The sequence below is a fragment of the Heptranchias perlo genome, chromosome 24 (genome assembly GCF_035084215.1).
Source record: "Heptranchias perlo isolate sHepPer1 chromosome 24, sHepPer1.hap1, whole genome shotgun sequence".
In the NCBI taxonomy this organism is placed as follows: Eukaryota; Metazoa; Chordata; class Chondrichthyes; order Hexanchiformes; family Hexanchidae; genus Heptranchias; species Heptranchias perlo.
The window spans coordinates 46,678,040-46,698,174 of NC_090348.1; the positions used below are offsets into that span (position 1 = coordinate 46,678,040).

Genomic DNA, 20,135 nt, shown 5'->3' on the forward strand with positions numbered 1-20,135 from the left:
TATTTCTTTTAAAAAATCGTGGAAGTATTGTGTTTTGGAACCATAGTGGAACTTGTCCCAAACACATTGCAATTAGAACAATGATAAACAAACATGACTATTGTATAGGCTAACATAGCAACCATTTTGTGCGCAGCAAATCAATTAAATTGACTAATGAATATGTTTTGTTAGTGTTGGTTAAAGGGAGGAATGTTGGCTAGGATACTAGGAGAACTCCTTGCTCTTCTTCAAATAATGCCATGGGATGTTTTTATATCTACCTGAATAACTAGATGAGGCCTTGGTCTAATATCTCATCCAAAAGTTGGCAGCTCCACCATTGCAACACTCCCTCAGTAATGCGCTCACGTGTCAGCCTAGATTATGGGCTCAAGTCCTGGAATGAATCTTGAACGCACAACTTCTGACTTAGAGATAGTGATGTTACCAGTTGAGCCAACTTGATGCTACATTTAGTGTCCTTAGGAATTAGGACCTTTACAAGGGTTGACAATCTTCACTTCATCAGTCTGGGCTAGATTGGAATCAAGTTGAAGAGATGAATGGACAGTAGGCAATGACAAAATGGATTTTTGCTTGTGTTCATTTTTTTAACTTAATATTTCTGTACTGTTGGAATAAGCATTTAGGATTAATGCCCACAGTCTTACAAAACAGCTTGTTAGCAGAAACTATCAGCTGAAAACGGACAGTTCTCTGGGATAGGTCCATTCAAGATGTAAGTTTTTTTTTTAGCCATGCAGTGCGGGTCTGAAGTTTTAATTAGTTAATCATTCCCACCCTACCGCAGTTAAAATCAGGAGCTCAGCATTCTGGGGACACCGTGATACAACATATTGATGCTCAAGTGCTATACCTCCCCATGATCTGTTAATACTGGAGTAGATCTAGCCTGAGGGCAGCCCATATAGTTTGTAACTTTCTCTTCCTCTGTTTTTGATTCCTCAGGCAAGTGTACCACTTTGATTTTGGACATCAGTACTTCTATGAGACCAGGAAGGAATATAACGAAGCTTGCATTAGTAACCTGGCAGACTGGTAAGGAAAGGTCTTTTTTTAGATATAGTAGTAACCTGGGATAATGCAATGTATTCCCAGTTAAACATTGGGAAGACCAAAGCCAATGTCTTTGGCTCCTACCACAAACTCCATACCTGAGCCACTGATTCCACCCATCTCCACAGCCTCGGATTGAAGCCAATTGTTCACAGCCTTGGCGTCCTATTTGACCCCAAGCTGAACTTCCGACCCCATATCCTCTCCATCACAAAGACCACCTACTTCCACCTCCGTAACATTGCCCATCTCCTCCCCACCTCAGCCCAACTGCTGCCGAACCACTCATCCATGCCTTTGTCACCTCCAAACTCAACTATTCCAATGATCTTCTGGCTGACCTCCCATCTTCCACCCTCCATAAACTTCAGCTCATCCATAAGTTTTGCTCACCCATCACTCTTGTGCTCGCTGACCTACATTGGCTCCTAGTTCCCCACTGCCTTCAGTTGAAAATTCTCATCCTCGTATTCAAATCTCCTTCGTGGCCCTCACCCCTCCCTATCCCTAACTTCTTCCAGCCCTACAACTCTCCAAGAATTCTGCGTCCCTCCAACTCTGGCCTCCTGTGCAACCCCTACTCTCTTTGCCAGACCATTGGCAAATGTGCCTTCAGCTATCTAGGTCTTAAGCTCTGGAATTCACCCCCTAAATCTCTCTACCTGCCTCTCCTCCTTTTAAGACCCTCCTTAAAACCTACCTCTTTGACCAAGCTTTTAGTCGCTCCTCCTTCTTTGGCTCGGTGTCAAGTTTTTTACCTATTAGAACATGGGAAGAGCTCCCGCAAGTATTTCAAAGTTGAATTATTGTGGTTTTATCTATGAATGATGTGTGAAATCTTACTCAGTTTACGTATACCATAAAATCTCTCTTCCTATTGAAATCAAGGATCATTGCACCATCTTATTATCCCCCTCAGTCTTCCCGTTCTGCTACAATTGACAGGATTTTAAAGCCCAAACTTGGCATTACCTTCAGTCTTAATGGAAAGAAAGAAATTTGTGTGTGTATATAATACCTTATCACATATCTCAGAAATATCTCAGAAGTGCTTTATGTACAGTGCATGATGTATGATAGCAGTCAAGACAGTATAACACAACCATATTTCCACACAAATATATTGATTAACAGATTTCCTGTTGCAGTGCTCATGGTAAGTCAGATAATAAGAAAGAAAGAACTAGCATTTATAGAGCGCTTTACACGATCTCAGGACGTCCCAAAGCGCTTTACAGCCAATGAAGTACTTTTGAAACGTAATCACTGTTATAATGTAGGGAAACACAGCAGCCAATTTGCACACAGCAAGGTCCCACAAACAGTAATGAGATAATTACCAATTAATCTGTTTCAGTGATTTTGGTTGAGGGGTAAATATTGGCCCAGGACACCAGGAGACCTCCCTGCTGTTCTTTTACATCCACCTGAGAGGGCTGACAAGGCCTCAGTTTAACGTCACACCTGAAAGGCGGCACCTCCGACAATGCAGTACTCCCTCAGTACTGCACCGAAGTGTCAGTCTAGATTATACCCTCAGGTCTCTGGAGTGGGACTTGAACCCACGACCTACTGACTCGGAGGGGAGGGTACTACCATTGAGCCATGTAATACGCTGCTTTATACGGTCAGGAATGTTATACATTTCAGTGCTCAATGTATTATTCTGCTAAAGCGAAACTTCTTTTCCATTATGGTCAACTATTAAGTAAACACAATCTGAGGTTCAGTGTTTAATTTTGCAGATTGGAACCTGCTCATCAGTTTCAGGTTGCAGCTCAGAAGCCCGTAGCATTTTAAGATTGTTTTTGCATCTGTAATGAAGTATGGCGTCTGCACTGCACTGAATTTCCTTGGGAGTTCTCCCATGGAAGATTGGCGGAACCCTCTGAGAAACGGCATAAACAGCTAAACAGTCCATTTGCACCGTCCCTGCAGGGCTACCGCTGAATTACAGCGAGAGATTGGCAGAACCTCGCAGGTCTTCTCCCCCATTGCTTTTAATATATTAATAAAATGAATAAACGAGTCGCTAACAACTTGCTCTCTAACTTTTTTAGGTCTGATGACGCGATTCGGCAATGTTGGAGAGAGCTGTTTGCGGTGGTAAGGATACTGGTAAACATGGTCACTTTATTTTTGATCGAGCTGGTAAATTTCTTAAGTCGGTCGCTCTTCCAGATCCTGTTGGTGGGCCTCTTGACGGTAATCGGAGATCACCTGCTGAAGCCGCTCCTGGTGGCCTTGTTCAACAGCCTGCTGCAACCCACCATGATATTCCTGCTGAACATTTTCACTGGCATAAGAAACCTCTTGAACCCTTTAATTGACATCTTCAGGAGACTGTTAATGCAAATAGCTACTGTGTTGCATGCCTTCAGGCTAGTGGAGGTGAATTTGAATAGAGCTCCATCCAGCTATCGGGAGGTGTAACCAAGCAAATTGCCTTTCCAGGATGAATGTGAGAAGCCTTGAAGATGAGGGTGAAGGATGGCTGGAAGTGGGAATCCTTGTGCTGGATTGTTCAGTGACTGGTACCTATTTTTGCCACTCTGGTCAGTTCAAATGCAGTTTTTACTCACTGTTGGTTCAGAGCCGGTGGTACCAAAGGCACATTCTACTAAATAGGAGTTTACACTTTAAGTGAGTGCTCCTTCTCCCAAGCCCCATTATTAGACGAAGCTTGGATAGTACTTATGCTCAGTTGCTCTGTTGTTCGAGCTTTGGTCATTGCTTGCACTCGTACTCTCTTCTACAAGGTGCTGAGTGTTTGCACTTGCACTTCCTCTTGCACAAGGCTTTTTGAGTGTTTACGGTCACGAGTCTTGGTCAGTAGTTGCATTCGTGCTTTCTTTCGTACAAGTCATGATCAGTGCTTGCACTCACACTCTTGTTCGAGGCTTGGTCATTGCACTCATGCTGTCTTGCATACAGCTTATTGAGTGTTCTTGTACAGTATTCTTCCGAGTGTTTGCACTAATGTGCCCTCTTATACAAGACTTGCCGAGTGTTTGCACTAATGTGCGCTCTTATACAAGACTTGCCGAGTATCTGCACTCATGCGGTCTTATAGGAACCTTGGTGGGTACCTATTATACAAGGGTTGGCCAGTGTTTGGGCTTACATGGTTCCTTATATGAAACATTGCAAGTGCTATTGAGTGAAAGTGATCTCCAGATTTTGTGTGGATAAGTGTTACTGTCATTCCTCAGGGATATGGTGACTACTGGCACTAATCTGTGGAATCAAGGTTGGAGGCTTCCCGATGATTCATCGGATAAATCCACCACCTGGTATGATACTGAACCATTAAGAACAGTAAAGTCACATATGTTTAATATATGGTCTGTGTTAAGTTAGCTGATCGCAACCAGAATGCCAATAGGCTACTACAATTAGCCTCAGTTTATCTATGCTTGGCAGGGGGAGAATTACCCTGGGTTCCCACTCTTGATTGCCATCCAGTGGAAAGTGTGGGTGTATTTGTATGTCTGTGTGTGTGTGTGTATTTGTATATATGTGTATTTGTATGTGTGAGTGTGTGTGTGTATTTGTATGTGTGTGTGTGTATTTGTATGTCTGTGTGTGTGTGTATTTGTATGTCTCTGTGTGTGTGTATTTGTATGTGTGTGTGCGTATTTGTATGTGTGTGCGTATTTGTATGTGTGTGCGTATTTGTATGTGTGTGCGTATTTGTATGTGTGTGCGTATTTGTATGTGTGTGCGTATTTGTATGTGTGTGTGCGTATTTATGTGTGTGTATGTCTCTGTGTGTGTGTGTATTTGTATATGTGTGTGTATTTGTATGTGTGTGTGTGTGTATTTGTATGTCTCTGTGTGTGTGTATTTGTATATGTGTGTGTGTATTTGTATCTGTGTGTGTGTATGTCTCTGTGTGTGCGTATGGGGAGGGCATCACATTTGCAGGGGTGCATTAGCGGCACCTGTTCCAAATAGACAGCTGGAATGACAGAGTGGTGCCATGGCACCCTGACGGCAGAGAAGGTGGCCTGGTGATATCCTTTGGAAGCTCCTGTAAAGGAAGCTGGCATCTCTGGGAAGGTAATAGATGGTTTTGATTACCTTTCCCCAATAAAGATTTGGGGCCTTATTACAAGCTTCAATAAAGCTCACACCAACTCTCAATTGATGCGAGTTATACTGAGGCCCACCGAAAGTGTAAAGGGTGGAATTTCCAGGGTAGCCCAGGAACTCCCCCAGACACGTCCCTTTCATGCGGGGCTGTGAACACAAGATCTACTCACAGCCCTGCCCACTGGAATTTAAAGGGTGACAGGAAATGGGACGCAATCCAAGTGTAACTGGTTTCTGTCCCACATTCCTGGTGCCCTGAGATGGAAATCGGGCTTTCCGTGCTCTGCAGCCCCTAGAATGTTGGGGTCTGAGAGTCTAAGCTCACATGAAGAATGATCAAGTAGGTGATGTAGTGGAACCTCAAAGCCAATTTTACCATTGTGATTTTTAAGGAAATGTATATATTGCGCCATTAAAATGGAAGCTGTGCTAAATCTTGTTTATGTTGCATTGTCTAAAGGTTGTGAGAAACTATTATTTCAGGAACATCTTAAAGCACTTCACACATTAGTTACATTGATGTGCAGTGGTTGTTGTTATGCAAATAAATATTTTTTCATACACAGCAAGATCCCACACTAGCAAAGAGATGTGTGATCAATTAGTCTGTTTCTGGTGAGGTTGGTTGAGGGAGGATTATTGGCCAGGACACCAGGAGAACTCCCTGCTGCTCTTCGAATAGTGCCATGGGATCTTTATCAACCATCTGAACAGGCAGATGGGGCCTTGGTTTAACATTTTACTAAAGCACAGCACTTCCAAGAGTGCACTATTTCCTTATTACTGTGCTGAAGTGTCAGTTTTGATGATGTGCTCAAGTGCTGCATTAAGGCTTGGATCCATAGCCTTCGAACTCAGGCACAAGAATGCTAACAATATAGGAACAGGAGTAGGCCATTCAGGCCCTCGTGCCTGTTCCACAATTCAATTAGATCATGACTTATCCAATTGATCTAATTACCAACTGAGCCAAACTGACACATTGATAGGTTAGTGCATTTTCTAAAGACAGTATCAAGTCCTGGGGAGAGGCTCGCTTCTGGATGTCGATTATCTAATATATATAAAACCATCCAAATCCCTTGATTAGATTCCACTCCTAGGTAGTCATTCTGGATATCTCTTCCTTCTAGATTTTGCTGTGCACAATAATGTTAACTTTTCTTCATAGATTACCTGTAACTTTAGGATTTTTATGGCTTGGATTACATGTGCCTATGTTTGTTTTTCCAGCCTGGAGCTTTTCTGTTTCTGTGTCCCACTAAGACCCTGTAATGTGATTCACAAAGGCCAAAGTTTGGAATGCTCACTACCAGCAGGGAGCTCACCTGCTGGCTGCTTATTGGAAGATCACGGATATACTGCCCATTCTCCTCCCTCCACCACCAGCACCAAATTAATTTGGTCATTCATTATGCATTCACGTTTAAGGAATCTTGCTGCACAGAATGGCTGCAATGTTTGCCTACGTAGCAATAGGTACTGCACTTACCTAGTTGTAACGCTATTCGTTCAGATGTTTCTGAGGGACGTCGTACGATGCCATATAAGTACAAATCATTTTTCTTTTTCATTAAGGAATTTAACATCTCAGACTGCAATGTTGTCTGTACCTTGCTGATGTGGCTCGCACAGGGTCCATAGGAAAATAGGAAGTGTGTCTTCTCCAGCTGGGTTCAGATCTGCTCAAATTGAAATGTTTAATCTTGGGCAGCCATTATAAAAATGATCTTCCTCCCAGTATATCTAGTTGAGTACTTTACATCGAAGTTCCTTCCCTCTCTGCCCCCGAGAGATGTTCCCCTTTAAACATCGTGGTTCATATTTCTATTTTTAGACATTCTTGCTAATCAGTTAGTTGTTCTTCTAAACTGGTCAGTTCTAAGCTGCACTCACAAAACAAAACGATTTAAAAGCCTTGCATTAAATAGTCACTTTCCAAAAATTGCCTTTTTAGAAAGTTTAACGTTGAAGGTAAGTTAGCTTGCTCTGTGGCTACACAGCAATTAAAATTGTACTGTACTCAGTTCTCACATGTATTGCAACAGAGTCAATCATGTTGTCCTGGGCTCTCCAACATTTAATTTTTTGGGGGAGGGAATGAAATCCATTTCAGATTATAGCCCCATATCTAAAGAACATAAGGAAGCAGCACAGACTAAGAACATGAGATGTTTAGTTGGCCACTAATTTTTATCACTGTTCTTAACTTTCCAATATACTCCTACCAAATGCAGGAAAGACATGATACAACAGCATGAATTGAGCTGTAGTGACCCACGAGGCGAGACTTCTGAGGAATGAGACAAGTAAAAGTCCACACTACTTTTTAGATGCTGAAACAGAGTAAAGCTCCCTCTACACTGTCCCATCAAACACTCCCAGGGCAGGTACAGCACGGGTTAGATACAGAGTAAAGCTCCCTCTACACTGTCCCATCAAACACTCCCAGGGCAGGTACAGCACGGGTTGGATACAGAGTAAAGCTCCCTCTACACTGTCCCATCAAACACTCCCAGGGCAGGTACAGCATGGGTTGGATACAGAGTAAAGCTCCCTCTACACTGTCCCATCAAACACTCCCAGGACAGGTACAGCACGGTTTAGATACAGAGTAAAGTAGTTAGTATTGATACATTCAAATGCAAGTTAGATTTCTTTCAGAAAATAACATTTTGGGATGCTCATACAAATGAGTAATTTGAGACATTACATGTGATAATTGTGGCATGCTTGGGAGGAAAAATGTGACTGGCCCTGCAGTACTGGCGTTTTCCTCATGTCATTTCTGGGTCTGTTGTAATCTCTTTTTTTAAAAACAAATTTAGTTTTATCTTTGAGCGTTTCATCCATTTTGGCTGCAGCACAGATTACACTGAGCCTTTCCACAATTTGGGAGCAAACAGGTCTTTCAACAGCACTAAATCTGCAAAAGAGGTCAGAGGAACAGTGAGGGTTTGTAAGAGATAGGCATTTCATGCCCCGCTGAAGTCTTAGAGATGAACACAGGAGATCTTCACGCTGCAAATGGTGAGGACTTTGCACATTTTACTCACAGGTATCATGGGGAGAGGGGGTGGAGACTCTTCACAGTTACACAGTTTTAGTTTCTTGTTTGATCCATGTTGGGAAAGTTCTACATCATCCTCTTCGTACAGTGGCTGACTGGGCAACATTCTCAAGTTAGGGTTTCTCTGATAAAGAGGCAGATCTTCCAATTCTTAATCTCTTCGATGCTTGCTTTCCTCATCCTGTGTTCTCTTAAAGCATCACAAATTCTGCGGTGCTCTGCACTAGAGTTACAGAACTGTCTCCTCTTCCAGCATCTGCCGAGTAATCTGTGGCTGCTGGACCCTCTAAAGCCACTCCTTCAGCCACTGGACATTCTGCTCCTCCTGCTGCAGGGCACTCTTTAGCTTCCATTGAACCCTCTGCAGGTGCTTCTTCCTCTGGGCCCTTTATGGTCGATCCACCTGCTGCTGGATTCTCTGCAGCCACTTTTCCCACTGGCTGGCCCTCAATGGCCAGTCCTGCTGCAACTGGACTCTCTGTGGCCGTTCCTTTTTCTGGACCCTCTGGGACCATTCCTTTTTCTGGACTCTCTGCGGCCGCTCCTTCTACTGGGCCCTCTGCGGCCGCTCCTTCTACTGGGCCCTCTGCGGCCGCTCCTTCCACTGGGCCCTCTGCAGCCGCTCCTTCCACTGGGCCCTCTGCGGCCGCTCCTTCCACTGGGCCCTCTGCGGCCGCTCCTTCCAATGGGCCCTCTGCGGCCGCTCCTTCCACTGGGCCCTCTGCGGCCGCTCCTTCCACTGGGCCCTCTGCGGCCGCTCCTTCCACTGGGCCCTCTGCGGCCGCTCCTTCCACTGGGCCCTGTGCGGCCGCTCCTTCCACTGGGCCCTGTGCGGCCGCTCCCTCCACTGGGCCCTGTGCGGCCGCTCCTTCCACTGAGTCCTGTGCGGCCGCTCCCTCCACTGGGCCCTGTGCGGCCGCTCCTTCCACTGAGTCCTGTGCGGCCGCTCCTTCCACTGGGCCCTCTGTGGCCGCTCCTTCCACTGGGCCCTCTGCGGCCGCTCCTTCCACTGGGCCCTCTGCGGCCGCTCCTTCTACTGGGCCCTCTGCGGCCGCTCCCTCAACTGGGCCCTCTGCGGCCGCTCCCTCAACTGGGCCCTCTGCGGCCGCTCCCTCCACTGGGCCCTCTGCGGCCGCTCCTTCCACTGGGCCCTCTGTGGCCGCTCCTTCCACTGGGCCCTCTGCGGCCGCTCCTTCTACTGGGCCCTCTGCGGCCGCTCCCTCCACTGGGCCCTCTGCGGCCGCTCCCTCCACTGGGCCCTCTGCGGCCGCTCCCTCCACTGGGCCCTCTGCGGCCGCTCCCTCCACTGGGCCCTCTGCGGCCGCTCCCTCCACTGGGCCATCTGCGGCCGCTCCTTCTACTGGGCCTTGTGCGGCCGCTCCCTCCACTGGGCCCTCTACGGCCGCTCCCTCCACTGGGCCCTCTGCAGCCGCTCCTTCCACTGGGCCCTCTGCGGCCCCTCCCTCCACTGGCCCTTCTGCGGCCGCTCCCTCCACTGGGCCCTCTGCGGCCGCTCCTTCTACTGGGCCCTCTGCGGCCGCTCCTTCTACTGGACCCTCTGCGGCCGCTCCGGCTACTGGGCCATCTGCGGCCGCTCCCTCCACTGGGCCCTCTGTGGCCGCTCCCTCTGCGACCGCTCCCTCCACTGGGCCCTGTGCGGCCGCTCCCTCCACTGGGCCCTGTGCGGCCGCCACTGGACGCTCTGCAGCCGCTCCCGCCACTGGCCACTCTGAGGCCGCTCCTTCCACCGGACCCTCCGCGGCCGCTCCTGCTGCCAGAACTTCTGTGACTACCACTGGAATCTCAATGGCTGCTTTTCTTGTTGCTGGGTCTGCTGTGGCTTCCACTTGGACCTCTATGGTCACTCCTGTCATTAGACACTCTATGGCTACACCTTCTGCCACTGGACGCTGTGTGACTGCTGGATACTCGACTGCCATTTCTCCTGCCACTGGCTGCTCTGTAACCGCTGGATGCTGTATTTCCACTGGATGCTCAGTGGATGCCGGATACACTACTGCCAGTGAATGCTCCACTGCCACTTTTTCCACTGGCTGCTTTGTAACTGATGGATGCTTCCCTGCTGCTGGCTGCTCTGTGGTCACTGGATAATTTGTGGCTGCTGCGCTCTCTATGATTGCACCTCCTGCCACTGGATCCACTGCACCTGCTCGTTTTTCTGAACCCGTTATGTGCACTCGTTCTCCTGCCATGGTCACTGAGTGTCCTCGTTCTGCTGCAGGCACTGATTGCTTTTTTCCTTCTGCAGTCACCGGGCCCTCTAGTTCTCCTGCTGCAGACACTGAACACTTTAGTCCTCCTGCCGCGTTTGCTGACCACTCTTGTTCGGCTGCGGACACCGAGCACCTTATTTCCCCTGGTGCAGTTCTTGACGGCCCTGCTGCTTCCTTTATGAATTCAGAAGGCTCTGCCTTATTTTCACAATGTGGCCTGTTCTCCATGCCAGTCTTGCCTGGCTCATTCTCCATCATAACTCCTAATGGGCCATCCCCATTGCCTCTATGCTCCTCATTCTTACATTCTGAATATTGATATCTGGTATCAGTACTAATTCCTTCTGCCATTGCATCACCTTTGATGCACACGGACTTGCAGTCAGCGAGAAGCGGTGGTTTTCCATTAGTCAAGATGGGTTTAACGGCACATTCTGGTTCTGGAAGCGGTGCAGCATCGAACGGTTCATTAGAGGTTCTCCCCCAATCGCTCGTGGCACCATCCTTGTTCGATTCCTCATTGCAGTTACTGAACCCCTCATTTATATAGGCCAGATTATTGCACAATGGTTCTGGTTTGCTGGTGTTAACCTGAATTATGGAGAGAAAACAATGAGGAGATGTAAGTCAAGTGAGAAGGTCATTTTTCTGTTCAGTTTTTTGTCTTTGGTAATTTTTTTTATTTCATCAATTGGAAATTTACAGGTATGTGTATCACCTTCACACAGAAGTTAGACTCAGAGTAAAGTTCCTTAAGCACTAACATGGAAACTGCTCCCTGGTCAGGTATAGCACGGGTTAGAGCCAGAGTAAAGTTCCCTCAACACTGTCCCATCAAACCCTCTCAGGTTGGGTACAGCACGGGTTGGATACAGAGTAAAGCTCCCTCTACACTGTCCCATCAAACACTCCCAGGTCAAGTACAGCACGGGTTGGATACAGAGTAAAGCTCCCTCTACACTGTCCCATCAAACACTCCCAGGGCAGGTACAGCATGGTTTAGATACAGAGTAATGCTCCCTCTACACTGTCCCATCAAACACTCCCAGGGCAGGTACAGCACGGGTTAGATATAGAGTAATGCTCCCTCTACACTGTCCCATCAATACACTTTTACTGCAACTTCAAAACAATAGAGTAAACAATCTCATTGGATGGAGTAAAATCAGGAAATCACTTACACAGCGCATGGTTTCCCATCCATTCCTGGAATCATCCCCAGGGTCCCCAAGCCAGAATCTTTTAATTGACAAAGTTGACCCGGGCAAATCTGTTTACTATGGCAAAGGGTTCAAATAACGTTCAAAATGGGAAGTTAGGGGTAAGGGGAGGACATTTTCACCCATAGGGTAATGAAGTTGTGGAATAAGTTACTGGGGAAGAACTCGGATAGTATAAATGGGTTCAAGAGACAATTGGATGGATGGAGCGGGACGATGGGCTGAATGGACTTTTCTCACTCCAGACTTTCTTACAGGAATGTACAGGACTGGAAAAGACCATTTTGGTCCATCTGACCAACCCTGGTGTCAAAAACAATACTGAGTTCTCAATTGATTTTCTCACCAAATGCCTGTTCAATTCTCTCTTAAAATTGTTGATGTTATCAGCCTCAATCACCAGCCTTCCCAACATTCACCCCCCTCTTTGTGCAGTTGCGTTCTTGTCTTAATTTGGATTCAGTGACTTATTTGCAACTTTGCTGCAGAAGAAAATTCAGAAACCTTTCACAATATAAATTGATCTGATTCCAAGTTGCGTTCTGCTGTGTCCAAAACCACTGACCCAACAGCGAAATGAACAGCTGCAATCGAACTGAGACAGGAGAGCCTGTGTTATGGGTAGCCTCTCGGCTCAAACTCGCAGCCCACTGGATTTGGCAAGTTAGACATACGGCCACCCAACCTATTAGGGCCCCTAAGGTGATCAGCTATGGTCAATTTGAGCCCACTGAAAAGGCAGAGAGTCGAATACACACAACGATCCCGCACACTCACCAGCTGGAACCACTTTAAGCTCTGAGAACAGCGAGCGGTGAACAAAAGGAAAATGAAGCAAGAAAGAGAGAGAGAAAATTAGTCAGTTTTTCAATGTAGATACAGCATTGCACCTTAACTGAAATAAATTTTCGACAAAGGTTTGAACGGTCACATACGGACATGGAGTTTGGTGTTTTCCCAACACCTGCGGAGCTGGTTACCATAAGTGATCTGTGTCACTTGCAGGCCTTATTTAGCCTTGAGGCCAGCATGACCTACTGAGATCTGTGCTACCCATAGCCAGCCTATGGTTAGATTCACAGGCCTTAGCCAATTTCCAATGTTATGATGACCACACGCACACACCTAGTTAACTTGTGGGCTGGATTCAGTGACACCCACGTGTTCCTAGTTATCTTGTGGGACAGGGTTCAGTGATGCCCATCTGGTCCTAGTTAACTTGACTGGTTAACGGGTTTGTGTCGAATTGCTGTGTGCTGTTTTAATGCAGCCATTAACCTGCTTATTTTAATTGTGTTGATAGCACACACAGGGATTTTAGATGAACGTGTTAACCAGTTCACTCAAAATAGCAAGAGAGAGGATTTTCAACCCCCAACATGGGGTGGTGCAATAATAACCACTTGTTCTTAGTTACCATGTTCTTTATGGGTCAGTGATGCCCTTAATTACCATATGGCCTCTGGTAAACATAGGAACAGGAGTAGGCCATTCAGCCCCTCGTGCCTGCTCCGCCATTTGATAAGATCATGGCTGATCTGTGACCTAACTCCATATACCCGCCTTTGGCCCATATCCCTTAATACCTTTGATTGCCAAAAAGCTATCTCAGATTTAAATTTAGCAATTAAGCTAGTATCAATTGCCGTTTGCGGAAGAGAGTTCCAAACTTCTACCACCCTTTGTGTGTAGAAATGTTTTCTAATCTCACTCCTGAAAGGTCTGGCTCTAATTTTTAGACTGTGCCCCCCAAGTCCTAGAATCCCCAACCAGCGGAAATAGTTTCACTCTATCCACCCTATCTGTTCCCCTTAATACCTTATAAACTTCGATCAGATCACCCCTTAAACTTCTAAATTCTAGAGAACACAACCTCAATTTGTGTAATCTCTCCTTGTAATGTAACCCTTGAAGTCTGGGTATCATTCCAGTAAATTATTACCAAAGCATCCACAATCCCTACTGCCACTTCCCTCAAGACCCTAGGATGTAAGCCATCAGGTCCAGGGGATTTATCCGCCTTGAGTCCCATTAATTTACTGAGTACCAATTCCTTAGTGATTTTAATCGTATTTAGTTCCTCCCCCCCTAGAGCCCCCTGTTTGTCCAGTGTTGGGATATTCTTAGTGTCCTCTATCGTAAAGACTGTTGGGGTGGCTATGTTAATAAGGGAAGGAATCACTGTAATACAGAGAAATGATATTGGGACAATGGATCAGGATAATGAAACAGTTTGGGTAGAGATAAGGAATAATAAGGGGAAAAAAACACTCGTGGGCGTAGTATATAGGCCTCCTAATAGTTGCAACTCTGCTGGAAGAAGTATTAATCAGGAAATAGTCGGGGCTTGTAATAAGGGAACAGCTATAATTATGGGGGATTTTAACTATCATATTAACTGGACAAATCAAATTGGGCAGGGCAGCCTTGAGGAAGAGTTTATTGAGTGTATTAGGGATGGATTTCTTGAGCAGTATGTAACTGAACCTACAAGGGGGCAAGCAACCTTGGACCTGGTCCTGTGCAATGAGCCAGGATTAATTAATAATGTCCTAGTTAAGGATCCCCTTGGAATGAGTGACCATAACATGGTTACATTCCATATCCAATTAGAGAGTGAGAAGGTTGGTCCTCAAACAAGCGTACTGAGCTTGAATAAAGGAGAGCGGAATTGATTAAAGTGGACTGGGAAATAGATTAAAGGGGAAGATGGTACATGAGCAGTGGTGTTCGTTTAAGGAGTTATTTTACAACTTTCAAAAAAAATACATTCCACTGAGGAAAAAAGGGTGTAAAAGAAATGACAGCCATCCGTGGCTAAATAAAGAAATTAAGGATAGTATCTGACTAAAAACAAGGACATATAAGGTAGCCAAACTTAGTAGGAGGATAGAAGATTGGGAAGTCTTCAAAAGACAGCAAAAAGTAACTAAGGGATTGATTAAGAAAGGGAAGATAGATTATGAAAATAAATTAGCAAAAAATATAAAAACAGATAGCAAGAGTTTCTACAGTTATATAAAAAGAAAAAGGGTGGCTAAGGCAAACGTAGGTCCCTTAGAGGATGAGACTGGGAAATTAATGATGGGAAACATGGAGATGGCAAAATTGCTGAACAAATATTTTGTTTCAGTCTTTACGGTAGAGGACACTAAGAATATCCCAACACTGGACAAACAGGGGGCTCTGGGGGGGGGGGGAGGAGCTAAATACGATTAAAATCACTAAGGAATTGGTACTCAGTAAATTAATGGGACTCAAGGCGGATAAATCCCCTGGACCTGATGGCTTACATCCTAGGGTCTTGAGGGAAGTGGCAGTAGGGATTGTGGATGCTTTGGTAATAATTTTCCAAAATTCTCTGGACTCGGCAAAGGTCCTGGCAGATTGGAAAACTGCTAATGTAATACCCTTATTTAAAAAGGGTAGTAGGCAGAAGGCTGGAAATTATAGACCAGTTAGCCTAACATCTGTGGTGGGTAAAATTTTGGAGTCTATTATTAAGGAGACAGTAGCAGAACATTTGGATAAACATAATTTAATAGGACAAAGTCAGCATGGCTTTACGAAGGGGAAGTCATGTCTGACAAATTTGCTTGAATTCTTTGAGGACATAACGTACAGGGTGGATAAAGGGGAACCAGTGGATGTAGTGTATTTGACTTCCAGAAGGCATTCGACAAGGTGCCACATAAAGATTATTGCTCAAGATAAAGAATCACTGGATAGGGGGTAATATTCTGGCATGGGTGGAGGATTGGTTATCTAACAGGAAGCAGAGAGTTGGGATAAATGGTTCATTCTCGGACTGGCAACCAGTAGCCAGTGGTGTTCCGCAGGGGTCGGTGCTGGGTCCCCAACTCTTTACAATCTATATTAACGATTTGGAGGAGGGGACCGAGTGTAACATATCAAAGTTTGCAGATGATACAAAGATGGGAGGGAAAGTAGAGAGTGAGGAGGACATAAAAAACCTACAAGGGGATATAGACAGGCTGGGTGAGTGGGCGGAGATTTGGCAGATGCAATACAATATTGGAAAATGTGAGGTTATGCACTTTGGCAGGAAAAATCAGAGAGCAAGTTATTATCTTAATGGCGAGAAACTGGAAAGTACTGCAGTACAAAGGGATCTGGGGGTCCTAGTGCAAGAAAATCAAAAGGTTAGTATGCAGGTGCAGCAGGTGATCAAGAAGGCCAACGGAATGTTGGCTTTTATTGCTAGGGGGATAGAATATAAAAACAGGGAGGTATTGCTGCAGTTATATAAGGTATTGGTGAGACCGCACCTGGAATACTGCATACAGTTTTGGTGTCCATACTTAGGAAAAGACATACTTGCTCTCGAGGCAGTACAAAGAAGGTTCACTCGGCTAATCCCGGGGATGAGGGGGTGGACATATGAGGAGAGGTAGAGTAGATTGGGACTCTACTCATTGGAGTTCAGAAGAATGAGAGGCGATCTTATTGAAACATATAAGATTGTGAAGGGGCTTGATCGGGTGGATGCGGGAAGGATGTTCCCAAGGATGGGTGAAACTAGAACGAGGGGGCATAATCTTAGAATAAGGGGCTGCTCTTTCAAAACTGAGATGAGGAGAAACTTCTTCACTCAGAGGGTGGTAGGTCTGTGGAATTTGCTGCCCCAGGAAGCTGTGGAAGCTACATCATTAAATAAATTTAAAACAGAAATAGACAGTTTCCTAGAAGTAAAGGGAATTAGGGGTGACGGGGAACGGGCAGGAAATTGGACATGAATTTAGATTTGAGGTTAGGATCAGATCAGCCATGATCTTATTGAATGGCGGAGCAGGCTCGAGGGGCCGATTGGCCTACTCCTGCTCCTATTTCTTATGTTCTTATGTTCTAAACCTACGCTGCACTCCCTCCAAAGCCAGTATGTCCTTCCGAAGGTGCGGTGCCCAGAACTGCTCACAGTACTCCAGGTGCGGTCTAACCAGGGTTTTGTATCGCTGAAGCATAACTTCTGCCCCCTTGTACTCTAGTCCTCTAGATATAAAGGCCAGCATTCCATTAGCCTTATTGATTATTTTCTTCACTTGTTCATGACACTGCAATGATCTATGTACCTGAACCCCTAAGTCCCTTTGGACATCCACTGTTTTTAACTTTTACCATTTAGAAAGTGCCCTGTTCTATCCTTTTTTGATCCAAAGTGGATGACCTCACATTTGTCTACATTGAATTCCATCTACCACAGTTTTGCCCATTCACCTAATCTATCAATATTGCTTTGTAATTTTTTGTTTTCATCTACACTGCTTACAATGCAAAGAGTCAAACTGGACTCCTCCGGAGGGTCGCTGCCCTCAGCTGGACATGTATGCTCAAGCTGTCAGGAAATGCGTCAATGCCAGATTCATCAGCCGCACTCAGAAGACAGTCCAGAATGTCACCCGAGCACAACGCAACGCCATCAACGCTCTCAAGACCAACCGCAACATCGTCATCAAACCAGCGGACAAAGGAGGAGCCATAGTCATACAGAACAGAACAGACTATTGCAAAGAAGCATACCGACAACTGGACAACCAGGAACACTACAGACGGTTACCCGCAGATCCGACCAAAGAACACACCCACCAGCTCAACAAACTGATCAAGACCTTCGATCCAGACCTTCAAAGCATCCTACGCATTCTCATCCCACGTAATCCCCGCGTGGGAGACTTCTACTGCCTCCCAAAGATACACAAAGCCAACACACCCGGACGTCCCATCGTATCAGGCAACGGAACCCTGTGTGAGAACCTCTCTGGATACATCGAGGGCATCCTGAAACCCATCGTACAGGGAACCCCCAGCTTCTGTCGTGACACTACAGACTTCCTACAAAAACTCAGTACCCACGGACCAGTTGAACCAGGAACACTTCTCACCACGATGGACGTCTCGGCACTATACACCAGTATCCCCCACGATGACGGCATCGCTGCGACAGCATCAATACTCAACACCAACAACAGCCAATCTCCGGAAGCCATCCTACAACTCATCCGCTTCATCCTGGATCACAATGTCTTCACCTTCGATAACCAGTTCTTTACCCAAACACACGGAACAGCCATGGGGACCAAATTCGCACCCCAATACGCCAACATTTTCATGCACAAGTTCGAGCAGGACTTCTTCACTGCACAAGACCTCCAACCAACACTATACACCAGATACATCGACGACATTTTCTTTCTATGGACCCACGGCAAGGAATCACTAAAGAGACTACACGATAACATCAACAAGTTCCATCCCACCATCAAGCTCACCATGGACTACTCCTCAGAATCAGTTTCTTTCTTGGACACACGAATCTCCATCAAAGACGGGCACCTCAGCACCTCACTCTACCGCAAGCCCACGGACAACCTCACGATGCTCCACTTTTCCAGCTTCCACCCTAACCACGTCAAAGAGGCCATCCCCTATGGACAGGCCCTGCGAATACACAGGGTCTGCTCAGACGAGGAGGAACGCGATGGACACCTACAGACGCTGAAAGACGCCCTAGTAAGAACGGGATATGACGCTCGACTCATCGATCGACAGTTCCGACGGGCCACAGCAAAAAATCGCATAGACCTCCTCAGGAGACTAACACGGGACGCAACCAACAGAGTACCCTTTGTCGTCCAGTACTTCCCCGGAGCGGAGAAACTACGCCATGTTCTCCGCAGCCTTCAACATGTCATCAATGAGGACAAACACCTCGCTATGGCCATCCCCACACCTCCACTACTCGCCTTTAAACAGCCACCCAACCTCAAACAGACCATCGTTCGCAGCAAACTACCTAGCTTTCAAGAGAACAGCGTCCACGACGCCACACAACCCTGCCACGGTAACCTCTGCAAGAAATGCCAGATCATCGACACAGATACCACCATCACACGAGAGGACACCACCCACCAGGTGCATGGTTCATACTCCTGTGACTCGGCCAACGTTGTCTACCTCATACGTTGCAGGAAAGGATGCCCCAGAGCATGGTACATTGGCGAGACCATGCAGACGCTGCGACAACGGATGAACGGACACCGCGCAACAATCGCCAAACAGGAGGGTTCCCTCCCAGTCGGGGAACACTTCAGCAGTCATGGACATTCATCCACCGACCTTCGGGTAAGCGTACTCCAAGGCGGCCTTCGAGACACACGACAACGCAAAATCGTCGAGCAGAAATTGATAGCCAAGTTCCGCACCCATGAGGACGGCCTCAACCGGGATCTTGGGTTCATGTCACGCTACACGTTACCCCACCAGCGAACAAATGTTATCTGTTTTTAATATAATGGGTCATTTGCTGGCTCTCTCTGCCTTCCGGATGTTTCTGCCTCTCTCTGTGTTTTTTTTCTCTGTTTTTTTTCCCTGTTTGTTTTTTTGTTGAATGTGTATTCGGGGGTTCTGCAGGTGACACCTCTCTGTCTGAACACGGTGATTGCCTTGGCAACGGGCAGTTGCAGGGGCAGTCTGTAAACACCATGTATTGTTCTATATGTATAAATGCGTAGGCTTCAAGGAGCTCTTGAAACATTTGCCTGAGGAAGGAGAAAATCTCCGAAAGCTTGTGAATTTAAAATAAAATTGCTGGACTATAACTTGGTGTTGTAAAATTGTTTACAATTACCAATCTTTGTGTCATCGGCAAACTTAGATGAGACTTTCTATGCCTTCATCTAAGTCGTTAATAAATATTGTGAATAATTGAGGCCCCAAGACAGATCCCTGCGGAACTCCACTAGTCACATCCTGCCAATGTGAGTACCTACCCATTATCCCTACTCTCTGTCGCCTTTTGCTCAGCCAACTTCCTAACCAAGTCTGTACTTTTCCCTCGATTCCATGGGCTTCTATCTTAGCTAACAGTCTCTCATGTGGGACCTTTTCAGATGCCTTCTGGAAGTCCATATAAATAACATCCATTAACAATCCCCTCTCCACTACTTTAGTCACCTCTTCAAAAAATTCAATCAGGTTTGTCAGGTACGACCTACCTTTCACAAATCCATGCTGGCTCTCTCTGATTAACTGAAAATTCTCGAGGTGTTCAGTCACCCTATCCTTAATTATAGACTCCAGCATTTTCCCCACAACAGATGTTAGGCTAACTGGTCTATAATTCCCTGGTTTCCCTCTCTCTCCTTTCTGAAAAAGCAGAGTGACATGTGCAATTTTCCAATCCAGAGGGACAGTTCCTGAATCTAGAGAACTTTGAAAGATTATAGTTAGGGCATCTGCAATGTGCTCACCGACTTCCTTTAAAACCCTGGGATGGAAACCATCTGGTCCTGGGGATTTGTCACTCTTTAGTGCTATTATTTTCTTCATTACTGTTGCTTTACTTATGTTAATTTTATTGAGTCCCTGTCCCTGATTCAATATTAGTTTTCTTGGGATTTCCGGCATGATACCTACTTTACCCTCTGTTACCACGTGGCA

General features: G+C 46.1%; 1 protein-coding gene across 3 annotated transcripts in view; it reads left to right on the forward strand.

Moving 5' to 3' along the window:
• LOC137341770 (uncharacterized) overlaps nucleotides 1–5,588 on the forward strand; it is a 63,317-nt gene extending 57,729 nt beyond the window's left edge. For all 3 annotated transcript variants that reach the window (XM_068005258.1, XM_068005261.1, XM_068005259.1), the window contains 2 exons: nucleotides 952–1,041; nucleotides 3,120–5,588. In XM_068005258.1, coding sequence (XP_067861359.1) covers nucleotides 952–1,041; nucleotides 3,120–3,492 — 463 coding nt within the window. In that variant the 3' untranslated portion in view covers nucleotides 3,493–5,588. The remainder of the gene's footprint in view (nucleotides 1–951; nucleotides 1,042–3,119) is intronic.
• Nucleotides 5,589–20,135: the final 14,547 nt, after the last annotated feature.